The 24193-nt window shown below is 34.9% G+C and overlaps 1 protein-coding gene across 3 annotated transcripts in view; it reads right to left on the minus strand.

The window, feature by feature from the left end:
* pax7b (paired box 7b) overlaps window positions 1–24193 on the minus strand; it is an 80441-nt gene that overhangs the window by 20560 nt on the left and 35688 nt on the right. For all 3 annotated transcript variants that reach the window (XM_051097196.1, XM_051097195.1, XM_051097194.1), the window contains exons 5-7: window positions 23314–23510; window positions 13569–13734; window positions 13220–13416 (exon numbers count right to left, since the gene is read on the minus strand). In XM_051097196.1, coding sequence (XP_050953153.1) covers window positions 13220–13416; window positions 13569–13734; window positions 23314–23510 — 560 coding nt within the window. The remainder of the gene's footprint in view (window positions 1–13219; window positions 13417–13568; window positions 13735–23313; window positions 23511–24193) is intronic.

The following is a 24193-nucleotide window of genomic DNA, read 5'->3' on the forward strand; positions in this document are numbered from 1 at the left end:
AGAGTTAGAGTAAGATCTGTACGTTTTTTTTTTTTGTTGTTTGTTTGTTTTTCAGTAAGATTATTCAAGAAATCATTATAATTAGCTAATTTGTTGATCAAGAAAAATCAGTTTTGTGCTGCTTAATATTTTTATGGAAACCAAGTTCACAAGAACATATATAATTAATGCAAATAAAACAAAAATTGGATGGAGTTTGTTTTATAAGAAAGTAATATAATATAATAAAAAAAATTAAAAAAAAATAAAATAAAATAAAATAAATTAAAATAAAATAAAATACTCAATTCAGTCAGTTAATACATATTTACTCTGCATTTACATTTATTCAGAATAAAATTAATGAATACTGTCATAATAGCTATATTTTAACAAATATCTTTAACAAGTTTCTAGAAAGATTTCTAGAGACAGCCATCAAAAAAACTGCTTTTAAAATATTTCAGCAAATTTTACCATGTTAAAATCCATCCACACATACAACATCAAATCCTATTTAAAATAAAATAAAATAAAATAAATTTTAAAAAATGCTAATTTCAGTCAAATTAATACATATTTACTCTGCATTTACATTTATTCAAAATAAAATGAATGAATAGCATAATCTATACTGTAGAAAGCTGTCATAATAGGTATATTCTAAAAAATATTTTCTAGAAAGATTTTTAAAGACAGCTGTAAAAAAAAAAAAAAAGTTTACTTTTATTAAAAGTTTATAAAAGTTTATAAAATATTTTAGCTAATTTTACCATGTTTATATACATCCACACACACAACATCAAATACAAAATTTATAAATTTAATCCTAGCCTGCTCATGATATTTACTCTGACCTCTATTTAAAACAAAACACAATAAAATAATAAAATAAAATAAAATAAAATAATGAATAAAATCAAATAAAAAATAATAAAAAAAACATTTTTATAAGTGTGCACATCATCTACGTAAATAGTTCTAAATATTAAATATTTATAGGATTATACAGTCTGCTACAAATGAGAAAGTAGTATTTACACCTTTAACCCATTTTACCTCTGCAAAATTGTACATATTTCAAATGTGTTAACTCTGTATATTATATTATTGCATAATACAGAGCACATATATAAAAAATTGGTTAAAACTGCTTAAAACATTCTGCTTAAAACATAAAATTGCTTAAAGCTATTTTTAGTGAACATGACCTATTTATTTAGGATTTATTAGAATTTATTTGGAACTTATAAATTATAAATAAAAAAATTAAATACAAAAATAAATATTTCACAATAAATATAAAAATACAAAAATAGCTTTTTATCAGTATTTATTTGAATCTAGAATGAATGAATGAATGAATGAATGAATGAATAAATAAATTAATTAATTAATAAATCTGTCTTCTTTTTAATCTATATACATAAAGCCTTCTCTGCCCAGTGTCACAATAGGCTTCAGGACTTTGTTTTTATCCCCAAAAATTGCTAATTAAAACATTTTTCTTGAAATATCTTGCATTACAATCAGTACTAGTCTGCTTTAGTGTGATACAGACAAGTCTTTTCAGTACCGCTGGACCCTAAATGTCCCAAAGTACTACAAGGCCTGGAGTTAACCAAAGGTTAATGCATCCTATTGAGCTGATACAGGAAAAAGTGTGAGGTGCAATCTGATTATTTTATTCAGTGTTTGCGGATGTGTGAGATAGATTCAGTCACAAGGAAAAAACATCCCCCTCTGACCTCTCATCCCACCCGCCGGTCTTTTCACGGCTCGCGCTGCCGCCGCCTCCGCTTCTGCCAAATTAAGCGTCTGCTTTAAATGATTTCACAAGGAGCGGCTCGGCAGCAGCTAACGCCGTCCAAGAATAATGCAAGGTGGAGAGTTGGCGTAGGAGGCGGGAGGAGGGGGTGTTTGTTTGCTAAAAACAGCAGGGAGCAGGCCTAGTGAAGAATGTCAAGTCAAATTGTTCTTGACAGTGTTAATATCTGCACCTCATAGGGATAATTACATGTAAATAAATAGTGAAATAGCTCTCAGCTGGAGTCTGAGAGGAGAGAGCGGGGCAGTTAGTGTCAGCCAGCTGGGGACTCCATCGCTGAGGACGGCGAGCGAGCGTGAACGAGGGGGAGGGGAAGGATACGGAGGTGGAAAACCTCAGAGATGTTGTAAAACCACATCACAGAAACTGGAAAACTATTGTAGCTTTACATACAAAATCCAAAACAATGAGACAAGCTTACAAAAGTCCGTCATAAACTGCGGAGGGGGCAGGCAGGGTGATTGGCAGTTGTAGTTTTGCGAGGCTGTAGTATTAATCATAACTTCACACCTGTCAGACTGGCATCTGGAACTAACAGGAAGCATGTGCGCAAAGCCGACCACCAACAACCCCCCAACCCCCCCAACCCCCCCAACCCATGATGCTTTGAGCAGGTTCATAATTGTTGGAAGTTTCTCTGTTCATACCCACTGACCCTGCACACTTACTGTATCCTGATACCACAGCTGAGAAAAAATAAAATAAAAACTAAAATAAAATGAAATAAAATAAAATGAAATAAAATGAAATAAAATGAAATAAAATATATATATTCAGAATAAAGTCAATGAATAGCATAATCTATATGTAAAACTGTAGAAAGCAGTCATAAAAGCTACAATTTAAAATAAAATAATAAACCAAAACATTGTGCACATCATCTACGTAAATATTTCTAAATATTAAATATATGAAATAATAAATGAAATAATCCTCAATTTAGTCAATTAATGCATAGAATTTACTCTGAATTTATATATATTTTCAGAATAAAATAAATGAATAGCATAGTCCATACTGTAAAACAGCAGAAAGCCATCATAATAGCTATGTTTTAAAATAAAATAAAATAAAAAAAATGCTCAATTCAATCAATTATTACGTATTTATTCAGCATTTATATTTATTCAGAGTTAAATGAATGAACATCATCTATACTGTAAAACATAGAAAGCTGTCATAATAACTATATTTTAAAATTAAATAAGTTAAAATAAAATCTCAGTCCAGTCAATTAATACATATTTACATTGAATTTATATGTTTTTAGAATAAAATAAATGAATACCATAATCTATATGTAAAACTGTAGAAAGCGGTCATAATAGTTATATTTTAAAATAAAATAAAATTAAATTAAATAAATAAATATACTCAATTCAATCAATTAATGCATAGAATTTACTCTGGATTTATATATATTCAGAATAAAATGAATGAATAGCATAATCCATATTGTAAAACAGCAGAAAGCTGTCATAATAGCTATATTTTAAAATAAATAAAAAAAAATAATAAAATGCTCAATTTAATCAATTAATACATATTTACTCTGCATTTATATTTATTCAGAATTAGATGAATATCATTATCTATACTGTAAAACATAGAAAGCTGTCATAATATTTAAATTTAAATTTAAATAAAATAAAATAAAATAAAATCTCAATTCAGTCAATTAATACATATTTATATGAAATTATATGTATTCAGAATAAAATGAATGAATAGCATAATCTGTACTGTAAAACAGCAAAAAAGGTGTCATAATGGCTCATTTAACAATAAAATAAAATAATACTTAATTCAGTCAATTAATACATATTTACTCTGCATTTATATGTATTCAGAGTAAAATAAATGAACTGCATAATCTATACTGTAAAACAGTAGAAAGCTGTCATAATAGCTATATTCTAAAATAAAATAAAATGCTCAGTTCAATCAATTATTATGTACTTACTCTGAATTTATATTTATTCAGAATTAAAGGAACAAATAGCATAATCCATACTGTAAAACAGTAGAAAGCTGTCATAATAGCTATATTTAATAAAATAAAATAAAATAAAATAAAATACAGGATGTATGTTTGATGAAACCCATGATCACACAGAAAATCACCTCAGAAATATTTTTAAAGACAGCCATCAATTTAAAAAATAAATCTATTTATAAAATATTTTAGCTAATTTTATCATGTTTAAATCCATCCACACACACAACATTAAATAAAAAAAAATCTATAAATGTAATCCTGGCCTGCTCATGATATATTCATGAATGAAGCTCTCAGTCTATGGTCAGATACACAACAATATTCTCTTGCCAGCAGCTCCTTGTTTGAAAACATGTAACCACTACTAATCAAAGCAAACAGAATAATATACTTCAGTAATGCTTTATGAAAATAATAGCTGTAGAAATATGTTCATATTGTTCAAGCACTTTTAGTGCTTTAAATAAATATTTACGGACTGCCTCATTCATCATAATAACATAAGCTTATGGAATCCATAAAATATACAATAAGCATGAATACATGCAATCAGGTTTTTAAGGTATTGTAAATGCTGAGGTAATATTAATAGCTAATAGTATTTTCAATCTAACAGTTAATTCTCCAGCATTTCAGCCACAATGCAGAGTGTACTGGTCTCGCTTAAATCCTCATCTCCTGGGCTGCCTCTGCCGGATAAATGTAAATCACATTCTCATATATCCCTTATTTATCAGGATGCAACAGCTCACTTTCACACACAAACACCCCTGAATTTAAATTGTGCTTTTATTGTCTGCCGCAGCCCTTTATAGGAGAATAAGAAGTGAAGAGAGAGTGAAACAGATCAGAAATGCTGTAAATAAAAAACAGAAAGAGTAGAAAGAAAAGAGAAAGGCTGAGAAATGAGAACATTTGGACTCTCATTTTCATGAATAAAAAAATAGACAAAAACAACAAATATTACAGCCTCATTTCCATAAAAATTGACCCTGATTCAGGTCATTGCTTCTCTCAAAATATTGAAATGCTCTGTGTGTACTGCTGATGCAGTGGAGATCATAATTAAATCATTCTCAATATTTTTCTTATTCCACTCGTGGTTATACGACAAACCCTCTATTTTCAATCCAGAGCCATTGGAGATGTTGAATGTGAATTTACATATGTATTTGAGTGACCTGAGAAACCTACTATGTTTCATTAACGCGCACAAGACTTCAATTTCTCTCAGCTTGCGCTAGAGAGGAGGAAAAAAGATAGGAAGAGAGAGAGAGAAACCAAATAAATTCATGCAGAAAACATTCTGCCAGTGGATATGATTTAAATTCCCCTGATTTTCTTGGCAGCTTCTGAGCAGGTCTCATCTTTTTTTTTTTTTTTTTTTTAAAGCCTCTTACTTTTTAACTCTTGCCAAATTGAAACAGCATCTGTATTTAAGACGGGTTCTAATTAACAAGTATTTCTCCTCTGCTCTCGGAGCACGGGGGTGATGTAAATATGCGTTTATTTAGTCTTTTGATTTGTCGATGGCGACACGTGCCAGCTGACACCGTGCCCGGCGAGCGGCTTAATACCGCGCTGGTAATAATAGCAGACGCTGCGCACAGATTCACTCATTGACATTCAGGTGCACAATGTCTTGTCAAAAATCTGCAAAAGAGAAGGGAAAAGGAGTGAACCAAAACTCAATCATCTTCTCTTCTCTTTCTCACCCCCTCTCTCTCTCTGTCTCTCATATATTTTTTTTCTTTTTTGGCAACCCCTGTGCAGGCTTCTTAAATATAATTCATCCAGTTTAAAGTGGCTGCTGTGCTAATGGAGGAGAGGAGAGAGGTTGGAGTCCCCCCTCCCTTATCTCTAGCAGACAGTTGTCAGGAATCACTGGTGAGGCCTGAGTTTTGCGCGTGGCTCAGGCAGGGAGGCCTGGGGATACGGATCAAAGGGAGTGCTGGTGAGCACTGCTCTGCCTCTGATCCCCCAGTGCTGAAACCCAGCCTATTCGCTCTCCCTTCCTAACATCAAATGCTAGCCAAAGTTCCTTCATTCCAAAACACAAATCTTCCAACTGCAATGGAGTGGGGCACACATACACACACACAAAATGATACATTTGCCATTTTTCTTTCACTTCTCTTACAAGTGTGTGGATGCATTTGTTTCATAGAGGATTGATTTTTAAAAAAAAAATGTTCTGAATACTCATTTGATATATAAATATATTTTGTATATTAATGTGCAAAATATTTTTAAAATAAATGTTTACAATATATTTCTGTTTTGGTACTGTCTTATACAGTTGGGATATATCATGTATATGGTTTAATTTAACAGTTTTAGTTCTTTTGGATGAAATTTCCCTCTAAAATAAAAAATAAATAATATTATTGAATATGTAAAAAAAAATGAGAATAAATATAAAAAGTATGAATAAACATAAATGTATTATGATAAAATATAAATGTTAAGGAAGATCAATTTTATTCATGGGAATAAATACAGAAAAAAATATAAATTAAAATACACAAAAAAGTAAATATAAAATGCAGTATGTATAAATGTATTATTATAATAAGATATAAACGTTAAGAAATAAAAAATAAATATAAACGGAAATGAATATAAAAGTATTTTAAAAGAGTATAAAATGTAAGAATAAATATACATGTATTGTTATAATAAAATATAAATGGTAATAATTATAAAAATAAACTAAGACAACAAAAATTAATATAAAAGTCTCCTAAAAGAGTAAATAAAATGTAAGAATAAATAAGATTGTTATAATAAAATATACATTTCAATAAATAGAAAAATCTTCTAAAAGAGTAAATATACAATGTAAGAAAAAACATACATGTATTGTTATAATAAATGTTGATAATAATAAAGATACACTAAGACAATAAATAAATAATTATAAATGAAAACATATATAAAAGTCTCCTGTAACAATAAATAAAATCAAAAATTATAAATGAAAATAAATATACATATATTGTTAGAATCGAATATAAATGTCAATAAAATGTAAAAATCATCTGAGACAATAAATAAAAAACCAATATAAATATTAATAAATGTCAAAATCTTTTAAGAGAATAAATATAAAATAAACAAAAATCTTCTAAAAGAGTAAATATAAAATGTAAGAATAAATAAAGGCTACATGTATTGTTATGATACAATATAAATGTTAATAATTATAAAAATAAACTAAGATAACAAATAAATATAAAAAAGGGTAAATATAAAATGTAAGAATAATTATAATTATTATTATTGTATTGTATTATTATTAAAATATAAATGTCAATGAATATAAATATCATTTAAGGCAGTAAATAAAAATAAGTAAATATAAACATTAATAAATATCAAAATCTTTTAAGAGAATAAATATAAAATAAATATAAACATAAGAATATATACATATATTGTTATAATAAAATATAAATGTTAATAATTATAAAAATAAACTAAGACAACATATAAATATAATTAGAAATGAAAATACATATAAAAGTCTCCTTAGATAATAAAAAAAAATTAGAATACATGAAAATAAATATAAACGTCTCCTAAAAGAGTATCAGTGTCAATAAATATAAAAATCATCTAAGACAATAAATAAATATAAATATAAATACTAAAAAATATTTTAAGAGAATAAATATAAACTACATACAAAAATCTAAACGAGTAAATACAAAATGTAAGAATAACTATAAATGTATTGTAATAAAATGTTTTATAAATCTAAAAATCTTGTATTGAATAAAAAGAAGTGACTAAAATAACAAAATAGTTTTAATCATTTTGTTAATATTGCACTCATGCACAATAACTACCCGTTACGGCCCAATCAAGCTGACACTAATGTTGCAGAGTGAAATTGCAGTAATGCTCATTAATACCGGCACTGGAAGCTTTACTAGATGACTCGAGTGCCTTGAGGGGTGGCGTTGTTGCTACGGGGCCCGAAACAAAAAGCATGACTGATTATACTGAATGGTTGGTTTTAGTAAAACCTGTTCATTAAAACGGGGTTTGTGTTGTTTTCTTCTCGGGTTACAACAACTAGCAACAAAAACACTGCACATATCAGACAGCCATAGCCGAACGTCTCACACTGCAAAACCCAATCAGCCACCTGCACAAAGCATCTGTTGGAGGAGGAGGAGTGACTGTAGTAGTAAAGCAGCCTACGGCTTTATTACCGCATTCATTCCTTCTCCACATGTCTGATGTTTGGACTGTTCTCAATGTCCAGCAGCGGATGAAACACTGAAAAGACATGCAGTCAAGGCCATAGAAATCTGTCCATAGCTCTGACCCGGTCCAAAAGTGGGCTTAATGGAGATTAGGCCTGGCATTGCATAATTTTCATCCCAACTAAGCTGCAGTGCTGTTTAATGTGTTTTCCAGAGGTGCGGTGAGAAAGCGCTCTGCTTCTGCTGGCACATGAGAAGAGTGAGAGAGGCTTGTGCACCTGTTGGTGTTGTGAACCCAGCAGGGTTGCATTTCGTTCTGGCACACCGCCATCACAGCACATTTACTGAAACCCACAAGTTTTCTCCACTCCATAGAAACTGCAAAGCAGTCCATCCACACAATCTGACAAATGCCCAACTGAAAATGAGCACATCTTTCTCACATTTTCCTAAACTAAAAGCCAAGCCATTCCAGCGATGTACTAGATTTTCATGTATATCGCAATACAACGGCTAAAATTTGAGTTAAAATTTCCTGATCATTTACTCACCCCCATGTCATTCAAGATGTTCATGTTTTTCTTTTTTGAAGGTTTTTGAGGATTTTTCTCCATATAATAGACTTCAATGGGGATCAGCAGGTTGAAAGTCCAAATTGCAGTTTCAGTGCAGCTTCAAAAGGCTCTACACGATCCCAGCCACAGAAACAGGGCCTTGTAGTGAAATGATCAGTCATTTTCTAAAAGAAATTAAAATGTATATACTTTTTAACCACAAATGCTTGTCTTGCACTAGCGTTTGCGACTTCACGTAATCAAGTTGAAAAGGTCACATGTGGTTAGTTCTTCGTCTGGGTACTTTGATTCAAAAAGGTAGGGTAAAGCAAAAATCTAATTTTCTCTATGGAATCAGTTTTAGTTTTTCCCAAATTCCATTTTATTTTTTTTCCAAATTCTGTTTTTTTAGTTTTCATTTTTCTGGATTCCATTTTTTTTTCCCCACTTTCATTTTTCTAGACTCCTTTTTAATGGTTAAATGAAACCATTTAATCAAAAAGCATGTCTGCTTAATTAAAATCATGAAATGAACACAATTTAATACCAGTTTATTAAAGGTTTAATAAAAATGTAAATGTTTTCTTTTTTTTCCTCATCTTATGTTTTATTGTTACTAAATTCTGTTTCAGCATGTCTAATCATTTGAATGCATAAAACAACTTTTATTTATACTTTAAACAGCCTTATGAATTTTTCCCCTTCAGAAATTCTGTGTTGTGTATTTACATTTTTTAAAGGCATAAAACATTAATTTAATTTATCTTTGAATAAACGAAAATGAAACAAATTTAATTTTTCTGGCAGGTAAAGGGGATTACTATTAACATTCAAACATGAAAGAAATACTGTGTGATTATTTGTTAAACAAATAGTTTTATTAATATTTCATTTTTATATTAATATTTTTATATTAATATTTAATTTTTATGCATCAACAGTAGTAGTAGTATTATAATAGTCAAAATTATAATAGTAATACATAATATAATAGTAATACATAATAGTCAGGAGTGCACTTTTTTAGCCTGGCTCTCAGAGTAGATGGAGATTTGGTTTGGTCCTCACACTGCACATAGTGTGACCCCTTAAATATAACTCTAAAAAATAATAATAATAATAAAAATAATAAAAAAAATAATAATAGTGATAATAATATCATTGGACTTTATTTAGTTAGTTATTTTTTTTAAATAAAATAATAAAATGTGGTAATACTATTATGTTTTAAAATAAAAAGGGAATATTAAATAACAATACAATTATTTTATAGTAAACTTAAAAATAAAATGATAATATTTGCTTTTTGTGAATGTGAATTTCATCATTTTCAAACCTAAATTAGCAAGCTTTTATTTTGGCTGGTTGCCGGCAAGTAAGTATGCACGCTCCCGCCAGGTTTAGCTCTTAGAGCATCAGTGAATGAAATGTCATGTTTTTGCATTGTGCTTTGAAAACGGCAGCAAATAGCCTAGAATAATGCTTTCAGTTCGATTAGAAAGTCTTCAAGTTAACCCGAACTTTTGACAGGTTGACAGGTTGCCATGAATATTTGTAACTTTCTGTATGTGTATATGAAATGACGCTGGTTGTGGCAAAAAGGGATACAGCTGCGGCCGGAAACTAACAATAAATTGTACTCAAATGAAACTGTAAAATGCTCATAAGGTGTCTCTCAGACCAGCTCTGGAGATGTTGTCCATGTATTCATGTCCTCATTTAGTGAGACAACAGATGTTTCAATATAGGAAACTGTGCGTCTGCACTATACATTCATACAGAGAAACACAGAACATGCAGGATTCATGTTTAAATAATCTTTTTGCAGCTTAATATTTACAGATACTAGTCCACATCGCATATACTAATTCATATTAAGTGTAATTACATATTTTGATTAATTCTTCCTTTTGACAAATTCAGTGACAATCTGCGTTAAACTGTAAATTCACGTTTTATGATTGGATTCTGGGATTCCATCCGTGTTTTCCATATCTCGGAAATCACAGGGCTCTAATCGTCCAACATCGTTGTTTTACGTTTTTTTGTAAGGGCGTATTACTTTCTTTGCATGTTTGCTTTGTAAACTCTGAGTCAGTACTTCTGCCGATGTCCCCCGTGACTTTTCCAACGTGATTACATAATGCGTGAAGACGCGTATTGCAGAGCTAGTGCAAGACAAGCATTTGTGGTTTAAAAGTATATCAATTTTTTTTTTTTTTTTTTTTTTTTTACAAAAATATTGACCATATCACTAGACAAGACTCGTATTCCTCAGCTGGGATTGTGTAGAGCCCTTTGAACCTGCATTGAAACTGCAATTTGGACCTTCAACCCATTGATCCCCATTGAAGTCCACTATATGGAGAAAAAATCCTGGAATGTTTTCTTCAAAAACCTTAATTTCTTTTTAACCGAAAACAAGAAAGAACATGACCAAAAAATCAATGACGTTGAACAGTTGAAGTGTGGTGAAAAAACAGAAACTATCCACTGTTGAGAAATAGCCAAACTTCACAAGTCAGAAGGAGACAAGGGTAAACACAAATGTTTCATAAATGGAAAACAATAAGCAGGATTATTTTGAAACTGTCAGTTAGATGTGCCACAAAGAAGCAGTGAAAATTCAAGTGTCACCAGTGTCAAAGAAAGGTTTGTCCAGACAAGTGAGAGAAGCCCATTACACTTCTATGACAACAACTTTAGGCTATAAAGCTTTTAAAAATGGCTGATAAGATTTCCCAAGCAAATAAACCAAACAAAAAGCTCTCTGTGCAATCCCACAGTCCTCTACTATTTAACAAGCATTAGAAAAACAAACACATAAGGCTCTACAGAATCTTGCACGCACACACTTATTTGCATAGATTTGCATTAGCTGTCTTCATTCAAGACAAAATTAATGTGTTAAAATAAATTACTAGAGAGTAAAGAAAGACAATAGATTAGACAAATGATGGAGAAAATTGTGATGTACAAAAACAAGCTTGTAAAGGACTGCCATGTGGACTCCCTGTAGCTGAGAAGAATGGGGGGGTTTGGCCTTGTGGGCCACTGGCGGCCCTTTCATGGACATTGAGGCACAGTGTGATGCTGGGGTTGAACTATGATACTCCTGTCAAAGAGAACATTAATTTTTCCTACAATAAGGGCCTGATGGAATAGCCACATGTGACATGTGGAGATGGGCGAGAGGGGCTGGACTGGGGGTTAGGGGGCTGAGGAGGGGTCGGATGGAGGGTGAACCATCTTCATTTTAGTGGGGGTTTCATACAAAACCTATGAGGAAAAAAAAATTAATCCTTGATAAAAAATATGTTTAATTTTAATAATTTAATTTCAATAATTTGTCCTCTTTAAAAACAGAAAATTCACTGAGAAATCAGTGTACCATAATTTGACTAATATTAATCTTGTTGACATGCTGCTTTAGTAAAATAAAATAAAATAAAATAAAATAATAAAATAAAATAAAGTGTAAAACATCTAGACTACCTCAAAATAGCATAAAAATGCTCAAACCATGTTCAGTTATTTATGCAGGTTTGCAGCGAAAGCATTAGTACTTAAAGCCCCTCCACTACGATTAACAATCAAACATGCTGAGAAACGCTTATGTTATCCCCCAACTCCGCCGTACAAGGGAAAATCTCTTTTTTGTCATCAAATCCCTAATTCTTTCCTCTCGAAAAAAAAATAGTAATACCAGTTTCCAATCTGCTTTGAGAAATATTTGGCGAGGGGGGGAAAGTGGTCATAAAACGTGTGAACAAGGGGGTAATTGTGGACAAACGCAGTATTGAATTTCATTTTCAACTCCTTACGCACCATTTCAATCTTATTTTCTGCCTGTTAGTCAGATCTTCTTGGTTATATTGGGCAAAACTGCTCACTAATAGTGAGTAATTGCTTGTAATACACTCTTTACCAATGATGTGCATCAATAGCAGCCATTTTCCTTTTATTTTGCTTTTAAGAATCAACCATAAGCAAAGAGCCCTATTTGTTCCTCTCCATTTTTCAAGAATGCTATATAACGTCTATAACAAGAATAGTTGCACAGAAACACAAAGACACAACCTGTGATGTAATTTCAATAAAACAAAATTCAAACAGGATGTATCAAAGCCACACAAGATAATACTGTTTTGCTCCGTTCTAGTTAATTAAAACATCCTGACTTATTAAAATGTCTATTAATGCTTGAAAATTACTTCTAGACAATTAAACATACAGATTCATTAGTTTAGTGAGATTACGCTCTTTTCTAAACGAGGCGCAGTGCTAGCAGCTCTCTGCATATGGGATTTCTTCTCTTTAGGGTATCATGTATTGTCTCAAAACTAATTTTCTTAGAATCAAACAATTAAATCTTAATTTTAATTAGTGGAGTGAGTAAAACAAAGGAATATTAATTAGAAAACATTATCTTATAAACAGTTCACGAGCACAAGGGTGATGATTTCTCCAAAACATGTCTGTTCTGTACACATGAGACGCATCTAATCACCGAACGTACACAGCAGCGCACAAAGAATATGCTGTTTTATCTTCAGAGAGGTCTCGTAATTCCACTTGAAAGACTCCTTGACATGTGGCTATAGAGAGGAGTATTTAAACACTGTGGCCAGTGACCCTTACTGACCTGTGGAGATAGTCCATTGCTCACGGGATTCATGTGATTACTGCTCGCTGACTGGCTCATGAAGGTGTCGGTGTAGCTGGAGAAACTGTGGCGGTTGGACGAGAGGCCGTAGGCGGAGCTGCTGTCGCTCGAGAGCCCGCCCTGATGCATGGTGGAGGGGGGCAACGGCTGGGGCCGATGCACCGTACCACTGCCGTCTGGGAAGAACAGCATGTTTAATTATGTCAGAAAATATTCTTGAAATGCATCATGGGAGCATTTGTTTATTGGGAGTCATTTATGAGATGTGTTTGTTGAGTATTAAACAAATAAAGAGTCAAATTTTTCACAGAAACGTGGGTTAGCTTACCTTGTGGTAATGTTGTTGAAGGATAGGTGGACTCAGGAAGCTGGTATGTTGGTAAAGTGGGCATGCCTGTGGGTGGAAACCCTCCAGGTAACAGGTGGTTAAATGCCGCCAGTTGATTAGCTCCAGCTTGTTTACGCCACCTCGCTCGACGATTGCTAAACCAAACCTGAAATATTAAAAATAAAAATAAGTGCACTGAAATTCTGGCCAATACCACTAAGCTGAATATTAATTTCATGTCAATTTAAAGGTGCAATATGTAATTTTTGCAGCTAGAGAGTGCATATTCAAAACAAACAACGAAACAAAGGTGTAGTTTGATGACGCCGTGACTGAGTTTGGAATCATAGGAGTTGTCATCGTCATCCCCACAGTCGATGCAATCCGACAGGACTCGGCAAGGATTCATGTTCATGGATGAGCTAATATACTAAAGCAGTGGTTTCAAACTCAATTCCTGGAGGTCCACAGCTCTGCAGAATTTAGCTCCAACCAGCTCGAAATCACACCTGCTTGGAAGTTTCTAGTAATCCTGAAGACCTTGATTAGCTCTATCAGGTCTTAACTGTGCAGAACTGTGACCCTCCAAGAATTGAGTTTGAGACCACTGTACTAACGTTTTATTAACGTCACTGTAGTATGAAGCAGAGTGGGGCTGAAAGCCGTGGAAGCAACACATGGCTTTTATTATGCCACATTCGACCGCTTCTGCTCCTTCCGGTCATGCGTATGTGGGGTATAACAGCACTGTTTTATTATACTAGATACATTTGAGTGTGTTGAAAGTTCTGTTATAATGCTACTCTGGGTGTTCGTCACCTGTCTAATACAACATGTAACAGACAAAGTGTCTTTAGTGTTTCCATGCTTTCTACAAAATAAAATCAAATTTGTTTGATGTCATTGGCAGGCTACGCAATGACACAGTCCGTTACACTAGTTAAAATGGCTTTTTCTCTGGATTTATACATTTTTTTGAAACATTTGGGATATGTAACACTATTCTAGTGGTTTTTGGATATTTTAATTAAAAAAAAAAAATCTTACATATCGTGCCTTTAATGAAAAATGGTTAATAGAAATGTATTCTACTTGATTACCAGAAAAAAAAATGAAACTGTTAAATGAAATAAAAGCCATTTAAAAAAAAAAATCATTATTGTATTTCACCAAGTTTAAGGTAACATGTCTCTTTTTCATTTAGTACTAAAATAACTAAAACTAAAAACTAAAACCTAAAAACTGTAATATTAAATTAATAAAACTTTACGTTTAAAAATGAAAATATTGTAATGACTATAGTAGTATATCAAACTAAAATAACTAGGCATTTTAACTAGACGATATACTGGTTTGAATGTTCAACCAGTCTGAATTATGCACACGGTATAAATAAATTTTAAAAAAAAAACAAAAAAACGGTATACCGGTACAAGTGGCTAAGCAACATACACAGCGTTGGAAAAGTGAAAGTGGAGAAAATACTGTAGCAGACAGAGCAAAATCACTGTTCACGATGAGCAAAATATAGGATAAAAATGCTAAATATTAAATATGCTAAGTATTTAAAAGCACAGCACTGTTGTTTACAGCAGTAAATACAGAAACGCTGTATGGCTGTTTGTCCATAAGCGCCACCTGCTGTCAGAGAGTGAATTTTCATGCCATATAGCCTGTTGGCTGTTTTTGTTTCATGCAGATATGTTTTATGTAGCATGATATCACAAAGCTAAGCTCAAACCAATTTGTTTTTGGTTTAAATTTTGAAATTATACAATGTAATTTGCATTAAAAACTGATCATGCTATACATGTAGCATGTTTGTTCGGATCGTGATTAAAATGCAGTGGTTCTGCAACTGATATAAATGAACAGTCAGGGAAAAAACAAAATAAACTACAAAAAAAGGGTTAAACATTTGCCATAGTCTATCCCTTTAATAGTTCATTTAAAATTTATGATGGCAAAAGTAACTGGAATCTTAGAAAATGTGTGTGTTTTGTCAAAATCTGCATGTGACATTTCAGAGATATTTTGAATGAACAAAAAGCCTCTATTTAAAGAAAGCAAGAACGCAAGAAAGAAAGAAAGAAATGCCTCTGCCACATTAAGACACATTTTCAAAGTTTCATTCTAATGTGACTCATTGAAAGGGGAGCGCGGCCAGTAACCTGCACCTCTCTGGGGCCGAGGCGCTGCCCCTGTGTATGCAAAAGAGTGAATGACATTGATCTATGCCTCAGAGGGGCCATTCTTCAGACTTTAATACACTGGCAGTGCAGTTAATCTACTGTTGTTTTTCAAATGGTCCCCACCATTGTGAGTGGAAGTGAAAGAGGGGGGACAATGGCCCTTCAATGAATCAGACCACAAAGAGAGGGCGTCCCTTTTTAAACAGCTCCTCAAGAATGACGCTTTCAGCCTGGGCATTGATCAAGGGGCTGGCGTAGACATACTGTATGAGTACACACTCTTTCTCTGCCTCTCGCTTTTATCCTCCCAGGCTCCCCTTCAATCTTTGTACACAAAGTGACAAAGAAAGATAAAAAGTCTGATTAGTTTTCATAAAATCTAAAATTCAAGTGGCCCACAGAGAGCAGTCTACAGCTAGATATTTTTGATAAATGCAGTTGATTCTCAAAAATATGTGGCCTTTATGGCAAAAATAAAATAAAAAGTTAATTGAAAATCCCACCCGAGACAGAAGCAACAATTATGGAGTTTCCTGTTCCGTTCCCATATCCAAACAAAAACTAGGAAACACCTATAAGACTCTGGAAACACCTATAAGACCTATATAATTACTCTTATTAACACACCAGGAGACTAATTACACACACGGTTAGCAAATACCTTGAAAACCACATTCCTAATACCCATCCTCAGTTAGACAACTACAATTTTTTAACTTCAAAAACTCAACTACTTTTTTTTCCAGTATTAATGAATAAATCATGCCAATAAAATCCAGTTTCATTCATATAAAAGTTAGCAGTACTCAACCATCCCCCATTAGCTGTCCCACAGTGCTCTTTCAACAATGCCGTGCATCAACGACCTTTCCCATAAAACCACTAGTCCCGCTGACACGAGCCCCATTACTTTCCATGTCTTAGTTTAGGATGGTTTCTGGTATTAGCTGGAGAGCAGCACAAGGCATTAGAAGGCGTATCTCAGTGTTAGAGGCTAGAGTGCCTGCCGCCCTACGCTCAATGGATCTCCTAAGAGGCTTGCTGCGAGCTGGGGCTTCTGAATGCGCCATTCTGGAACCTGATGGCAAAGGCACCTTGAGCAGGGATTTTCTCTCTGTCGTTTCCTCTAATTCCCCACTCTTCTCATTTCCCTGCTCGAGCTGAGACACAAAGCACACTGCCCAGCTGAGATGGCCGACTCATTTCGTAGTTCAAATAATTTCCTTAAAAGTGAACGGAGAAACATTTAAGAGAGGAGATTTCGTGGAGTGTGGCTGAAGGAGCTGTTGTTTGATTGCATTCGGTTCGGAGGGAATGGAAGTCGAAAAATTCAATTCAATATACTCTCAATCTCCAAGCGAACATGGGGGAGCGGGAGAGACAAAAGGAAGGGAGGTAAATGGAAGACAAATCTGATTGTGGACTGTGTCACGATTTCACATTCCACTTTCGGCCAGCATCTCGCGCTCTCGTCCAATATCAATCATCCGGGCCATCCTATCAGTTCCTCACGCTTTCTTTTCGCCGTCTCTCTTGGACGACGATGGCTATATGTCTTCCTAGGATTACCGTTTGCCATGCGCAAGGCGGTTGGTGAGCAGACAGGAAGACGAGGAGTAAAACCTGGATAACGTGATTGAATTTCACAGCAAAAAAGAACATAACAGTGGCTGAGAGGCGTAAAAAAGGCAGACATCAATCTCAGTGGCTCCATACAGGGGTTGTGGGAATCTGGATGGCCAGTGGGACAGGATGGGTCAGGATGGAGGGTCGAGGCTGGCTGGATTGGGCCTTGAACGTAACAGTGTGGCGAAAATATTCTAGAGTGAGGCATCTTTTACTGCAGAAACATCTGCAAAATTCACTTTTTACTACACCCAGATGTTACGGTTGAATTGCAGAACACCGTTTAAACGATAGTTCACCTAAAAATGAAAATTCTGTTATTAATTACTCACTCTCATGTTGTTCCAAACCTGTAAGACCTTCATCTTTGGAATACAAATTAAGATATTTTTGATGAGCTTTCTGACCCTGCATAGACAGCAACACGACTACCACATTCAAGGCCCAGAAAGGTAGTAAGGAAAGGCTGTCCTTCCCACCTTTCTGGACCTACACTGCTGTCTATGCCATCCCTTTACATCCATGCACATTCTCTTTCTAGCTTTTATAATAATCATTACGCATAAACATAAACATAAACATACATAAAATACTCTACTACATATCTGTTTGATCTGTTCATTGAAAATCAGGCATTTTTATGTGAGCCAGGAGCATAAGTACAGAATTATTAGCTCCAGATTTTGCAAGGATCAATCACAACGCATGTGATATGACTCCACATCAGGGGGCTGACATTTGTGCCCTGGAAGTCTTGTTTCCAGATTGGATCAAAGGGTGCTAGAATAGAGAGGGGAAGTGGACACATCTTCAGACCTGCTTGTACGTAACATGTGGTAGGACTAAGTCTCCTCACTCTACTCCTGAAAGGTATACAAAACCATTCAAAAACACCTTTTAAAGTGTTTACCCAAACATGAAAATTCTGTCATTAATTAAACCCTCATGTCGTTCCAAACCTGTAAAACCTTTGTTTATCTTCAGAACACAAATTAATATATTTTTTATGAAATCTGAGAGCTTTCTGACCCTGCATAGACAGCTACACAGCTACCACGTTGAAGACCCAGAAAGGTAGTAACGACATCGTTAAAATAGTCCATGTGGAAGAAATCATTGAATAAAGTCATTGTGCACAAAAAGTATTCTCGTGGCTTCATAAAATTTCGGTTGAACCACTGATGTCAAATAGACAATTTAACTGCAGCCTGGATGAGCATAAACAACTTTCAAAAACATTTTAAAAATCTTACCAACCCCAACATTTTGAATGGTAGTGTGTGTCAAAATTAGGTCCTTTTATCTAGTTTAATTCATTATTCATAATATAATCCAAAAGATACAGGCAGTTTTCACTGTGGTAATGTAGTGTGTCTAGTTTCCCCCCATCTGTCTGTCTTCTCCTTATATTTCAAAGTGGTCATACCACAACCTCAAACCTGATACATGAACACATCACAAAGATTTCTTGTCTAACAGAGTTTGAAGTGACATAACTGCCACTGCCTATGAAATTTCCTGTAAATCTCCGTTAATTCATTTTGTTTCTCCCTCTGGCCTTACAAAACGCAGTGAACCAGACAGACAGACAGCACAGCAGTGCTGTAGAACCTGCAAGCACTTAGTCAGATATGGATCACTTCCTCTAATTTGTCATAAGGAGCAGTAAAACAGTAGAAGCATGAGTAAAGTGTCTGTGGTTAAGAATAACCACAGTGACTAACTGATGACACCTAATAGAAAAGCACCAAACGCATAAATTAATTCCTTTGACATCCTCACTGATCCATGTCTGACTTCCTCTCTTTGGCAGCACAACCGCTCCCAGTTTCTCTCTCTTTCTCTCTCAGACATCTGGATACTGTGTCAGCGCAGCTGCACTCAAGTGGGTTGACACTGAGGCCGCGGGGTCTGCCAAAAGCCAACAGGGTCAGACACCTTCCCCTTCACAAAAGCAATGATCCCAGAGCCCTGGCATCTCCATGTGAGCTATCTCGAGCCAGAGATCCTCACACATCATCTGTTTGGCCTCTCAAGAACCAACTGCTGGGCTGTGACAGGGTTGAGAAAACAAAACATGAGCTGTTGGGCCAAGATATTGAGGATGTGGTGGTTTCATATGATCTCTGAAAGATCTGGACTTTCCATCCAACATGGCACCAAAACTTTTGACAGTAAAAGAACATTTGAACTTATATTCATGACTGAATGATCAGTTTTTAAAAAAATCTAATTCAGGTCTGACATGCACAGGTCAGAAGTGATGTAATGTTTATTCACTTGTCTAATTAGCATCAGTCACCATAAATGCACAAAAGGGCCAAATGTCCCATGGGGCTCCTTTCAGGAGAGCCGAATCACTGACATGGCAGAAAAAAATCAGCAGGGTTTCTGACACTGCCAGCAAGAGATCTTCTCTTTGCTAAAAAGCCTGCCACGAGGCCACTATGGGTCATCTTTTTCCAAAATGGAGTCATTTCGTTTTGTCTGGGCACAAACGTTTGATTGATTTGCATTCATCCAAAGCAATTTGTCAAAGAGCCAACAATATTTGTAATATACAAATTCTGATTTAAAACAAAAGTCATGAATGCTGCCAAGCAAAAAAAGGCAAAATAAAGGGTCTAAAGCTTTATGAAGTGATCAAATCACAGAAAAAGAAAGACGTTTGGCTAGTCAAAAACTGGTGAAGCCAATTTTGCCAACTAAAAAGTGGCTGAGGGGGGGATCAGAAAGACAGCTGCGTTTCAGTTATGCAATGATGTCATTGAACCAGCTTGTGAACATCTGACATACAGTGTTTACTTATTAAACCAAATAATTTGTTATTACAAAATAGAAGCTTGATTGACCTTACATGCCATTTTACTACACACTACTACATTAACGTAACATCCAGAGCAATAGCATATGAGGACCACAAGCATGTACTATTTCGGAGGTGAAGCAGGCAGCAGGGCTACGGTGAGCGGTTATATTTTTTACAAGCTCTTGATTGATTAATGTAACTGGTGGAGAGGGGTTCCCAAGAGAGTGTGTGGGATGCTCTCTGATATGCAGCAAATTTTACAAGAAGCAGTGGTGGGCTTGAAAGTGGTGGGAAGAAAAGATCCCAGCCAAAAGCTGAAGTGAGAAATCCATCAGGAATGCACTCTTGTTCTTTTTATCCCCCTCCCTTTGCTCCCAACAGCTGCTGCCATAACTCTACTGTATTTTCCCCCTCTCATTGTTTCAACTATCCACATGGTTGACAAGCTGTCAGGACCAGTGGTGGGTGGAGACAAAGACCTGCAAATGCTCTGCAACATTTACATGCACTTTTAAAGTTCAAATTCAATTAGACCAAATCAAGCAATTCATGATGTACAGTTGAAGTCAAAAGTTTACATACACCTTGCATAATCTGCAAAATGTTAATTTTACCAAAATAAGAGGGATCATACAAAATGCATGTTATTTTGTATTTAGTACTGACCTGAATAAGATATTTCGTATAAAGGACGTTTACATATATATATACGAATTTATAAAATGGACCCTGTTCAAAAGTTTACATACACTTGATTCTTAATATTGTGTTGTTACCTAAATGATCCACAGCTGTGTTTTGTTTTTTGTTTTTTGATTTAGTGATATATGCTCATGAGTCCCTTGTTTGTCCTAAACAGCTCTCTGTTCTTCAGCAAAAGTCCTTCAGATCCCACAGATTCTTTGCTTTTTCAGCATTTTTGTGTATTTGAACTCTTTCCAGTAATGACTGTATGATTTTGAGATCCATCTTTTCCCACTGAGGACAACTGAGGGACTCATACGCAACTATTACAAAATGTTCAAATGCTTATTGTTGCTTATGAAAGAAAAACGATGCATTAAGAGCCAGGGGGTGAAAACTTTTGAACAGAATGAAGATGTGTACATTTTTCTTATTTTGCATAAACGTCATTATTTTTTTCATTTAGTACTGCCCTTCAGAAGAAACTTACATGTTCCCCAGAAGACAAAATAGGTTAAATTTACCCTGATCTTCAAATTCCAAAAGTTTTCAACCCCTGGCTCTTACTGCATTGCTTTTCCTTCTGAAGCATCAGTAAGCGTTTGAACCTTCTGTAATGTAATATGTGAAGTTATTGTCACCCAAAAGAAAGAACTGGTTCTGAACAGCCTGAATGAGTCGTTAATTTGAATCCCACTTTTGTGACAGCTACACATCACAGACACAGCATTTCCATATATGTTCTACGTTGGCTTGCCGCAAACAACTCGATCCACCCTCAAACACGTCACTTTACTGACGACTGCTTCTCTAATTTGGCGGGATTAACAAAACACTTGCTCTTGAAAGATGGCTCACTATCTAGTTTATTTGAAAAAGCTCACTCCACCGAATCACAACCTGTAAGTATGATAAATAATATACAGAACTACAACTATGGGCGTACTGTTTCTGAGATGCACCAGAGATTGTTTTACTATTGGGAGATGAGAGGGTCTGTATTACTTGCTACTGATGAAAGCGTAACGGTCAACTTGGATCACGTGTGCCTTGAAACCCAATCACATTACAGCCTTAACGTCACTGAATTTCAGCCAGAGTTGTGCGATACTCATTCGCCGTTTACAGATACCATATGAATTAATGGGAAGTGCTGTAAACTGAATCCCACCTGTCACAAACAGTCTGTGACTTTTTATAAAACAATTTTTTTTGGTGTAAACTCTAAAAGTAGTTCAATCCCAAACTGTTGTTTAGTGTAAAACAGGTTGAAGATTAGCCAATAGGCTGTTGATTCAATAAATGATAAGATATTTCCTGTCTCCATTGACATCCATTAAAAAAAAAAAATGGCAATCTGGTCTCCATTCCTGCGTCGCAACATTAGTTTTAGCCATTATGCTTTGTTTGGCTAAAGGTTGCATGCTTGCCTTTCTGGTGGGTTTGGATGCGCTGTATGCGGTAAACTAATCACAACTGGGCCAATCAGAGCAGAGTAGGCTCACAGAAAGGAGAGGTTTAGAAAGACTGAATCTTTGAACTGCTTCAAACGAATCATTTGAGAATCGTTGGAAAAAGAGGTGATATTAAATGCATATTTTGAGAAAATGAAAACGTTGATGACCTTGCATGCATGTAAATTACTGTTTAGGAGACTCCCAAAACAATAATAGGAACCTTAAAAATGGCATAGGGACACTTTAATCCTTCAAATATTCAATTATACACTGTGTCATGTATATTTGGACAGAAAAGATTCAGTTGTAGCTCAATTAAAACCATGTAACCATGCATGCATTGAAAGACTGAGTTATGACATTTTGATGAAAAAATTCAGAGGTATAAAAGTAATAAATAAATGTATGGGTGAATGGACCGTTCACAATAAGATCACAATAACATGCATTTAGAAAATCGTATGGGTGAATTTTCAGCCACCTGATCGTGTTTCTCTGTGATACGGCTGACAGGAAGAGGCCTGCTGTGTTTTTCTAGCACTTTCTTTGAGATGAGCAGTTGCATTGTTACACGCGTCATCAATCAGAGGACCTTAGGCCAGCAGATCTAGTGACACTTTAGAGCTCTATAGACCTCGAAGCACATAGCTAACCTCTCACTGAGCTCTCATTATGGCATCTACATCTCCAACTGAGAGCATTAGTCTTACAGTTACCATCCTTTCAAAAGTAAACTTCATAGATGAGCACAATCAAAGGGACTGTTCAACCAAAATATGAAAGTTCAGTCATCATTTACTCACCCTCATGTCATTCCAAACCTGTATGACTTACTTTTTGTCAGAAGAAGATTTTAAAAACTAAACAGGGTTGGATCCATTTGACCTTGATTCTATGTGTGTTCACACAAGTTTGGAATGGCATGAGAGTGAGTAAACAAGCCAAAGAAACTGTTTTAGTATTTGGCAGCGTCATACCTGTACTCTGGCCTCGGTGAGCTTGGTCCTTTGGGCTAGTTCCTCTCTGGTGTAGATGTCTGGGTAGTGTGTCCTTTCGAAGGCCTTCTCTAGCTCTTCCAACTGCTCGGCTGTGAAGGTGGTCCGACTGCGCCTCTGCTTCCTCTTCAAGGGCAGATCTGGTTCAGACTCCACGTCTGAGCCATCATCTATTCGGCCTGTCATAGAGGACAGAAAACGAAAGAAATAATTGCGTTGTACATGTGCACTATTAAAATCACGCACTTACCAGAAAGCGCTCTGGTCATGAATGTTGTCATCATACTGATTCGATGTGTGTGTATATGAATGTGGACCCAAAACACAGATGGATTGCGGCACGGTGAGACGGATTCATGCGGCTTTCAAGTGAATATTATTTCAATGCATGGCTATTTATATAAGCGAAGCTCTTGTAAATACAATCCCACATCAGTGCGAATCCCAGCTCGCCCCGAGGCCATAGAAGGAAAAGTGGGGGGAGGTAATCTTCGCAGACCACCTTAGCGATCCTCGCACCGGTGCTAAAATGAAACAAAACTGGCACTTTGCAAATAACTCAAGTTTATTTCATTAAATGCCATTTGCGATCTTGCCATCTTCAAAATAAGAGCGGTGGATTATCTGTCAAATGCAGCCATGTCAACTATCAAGCATTTCTGTTTAGTGGTTAGCTGAAGAAAAGATGAGAAACAATGAGCCCAAATCTGATCTGATGCAAACCAGAGGCGTGTGGGTGGCAATTCAAGCTGAGTAGCTTAGTGATGAAACGAAAATGACACATTAGCTTATCCGTGCTGTGCGGAACAGTGACCTTTATACAGGTGTGTATGCACAACACTGATAACTTTGCAAATTATTG

This window comes from Labeo rohita, chromosome 23 (genome assembly GCF_022985175.1).
Source record: "Labeo rohita strain BAU-BD-2019 chromosome 23, IGBB_LRoh.1.0, whole genome shotgun sequence".
Classification (NCBI taxonomy): domain Eukaryota; kingdom Metazoa; phylum Chordata; class Actinopteri; order Cypriniformes; family Cyprinidae; genus Labeo; species Labeo rohita.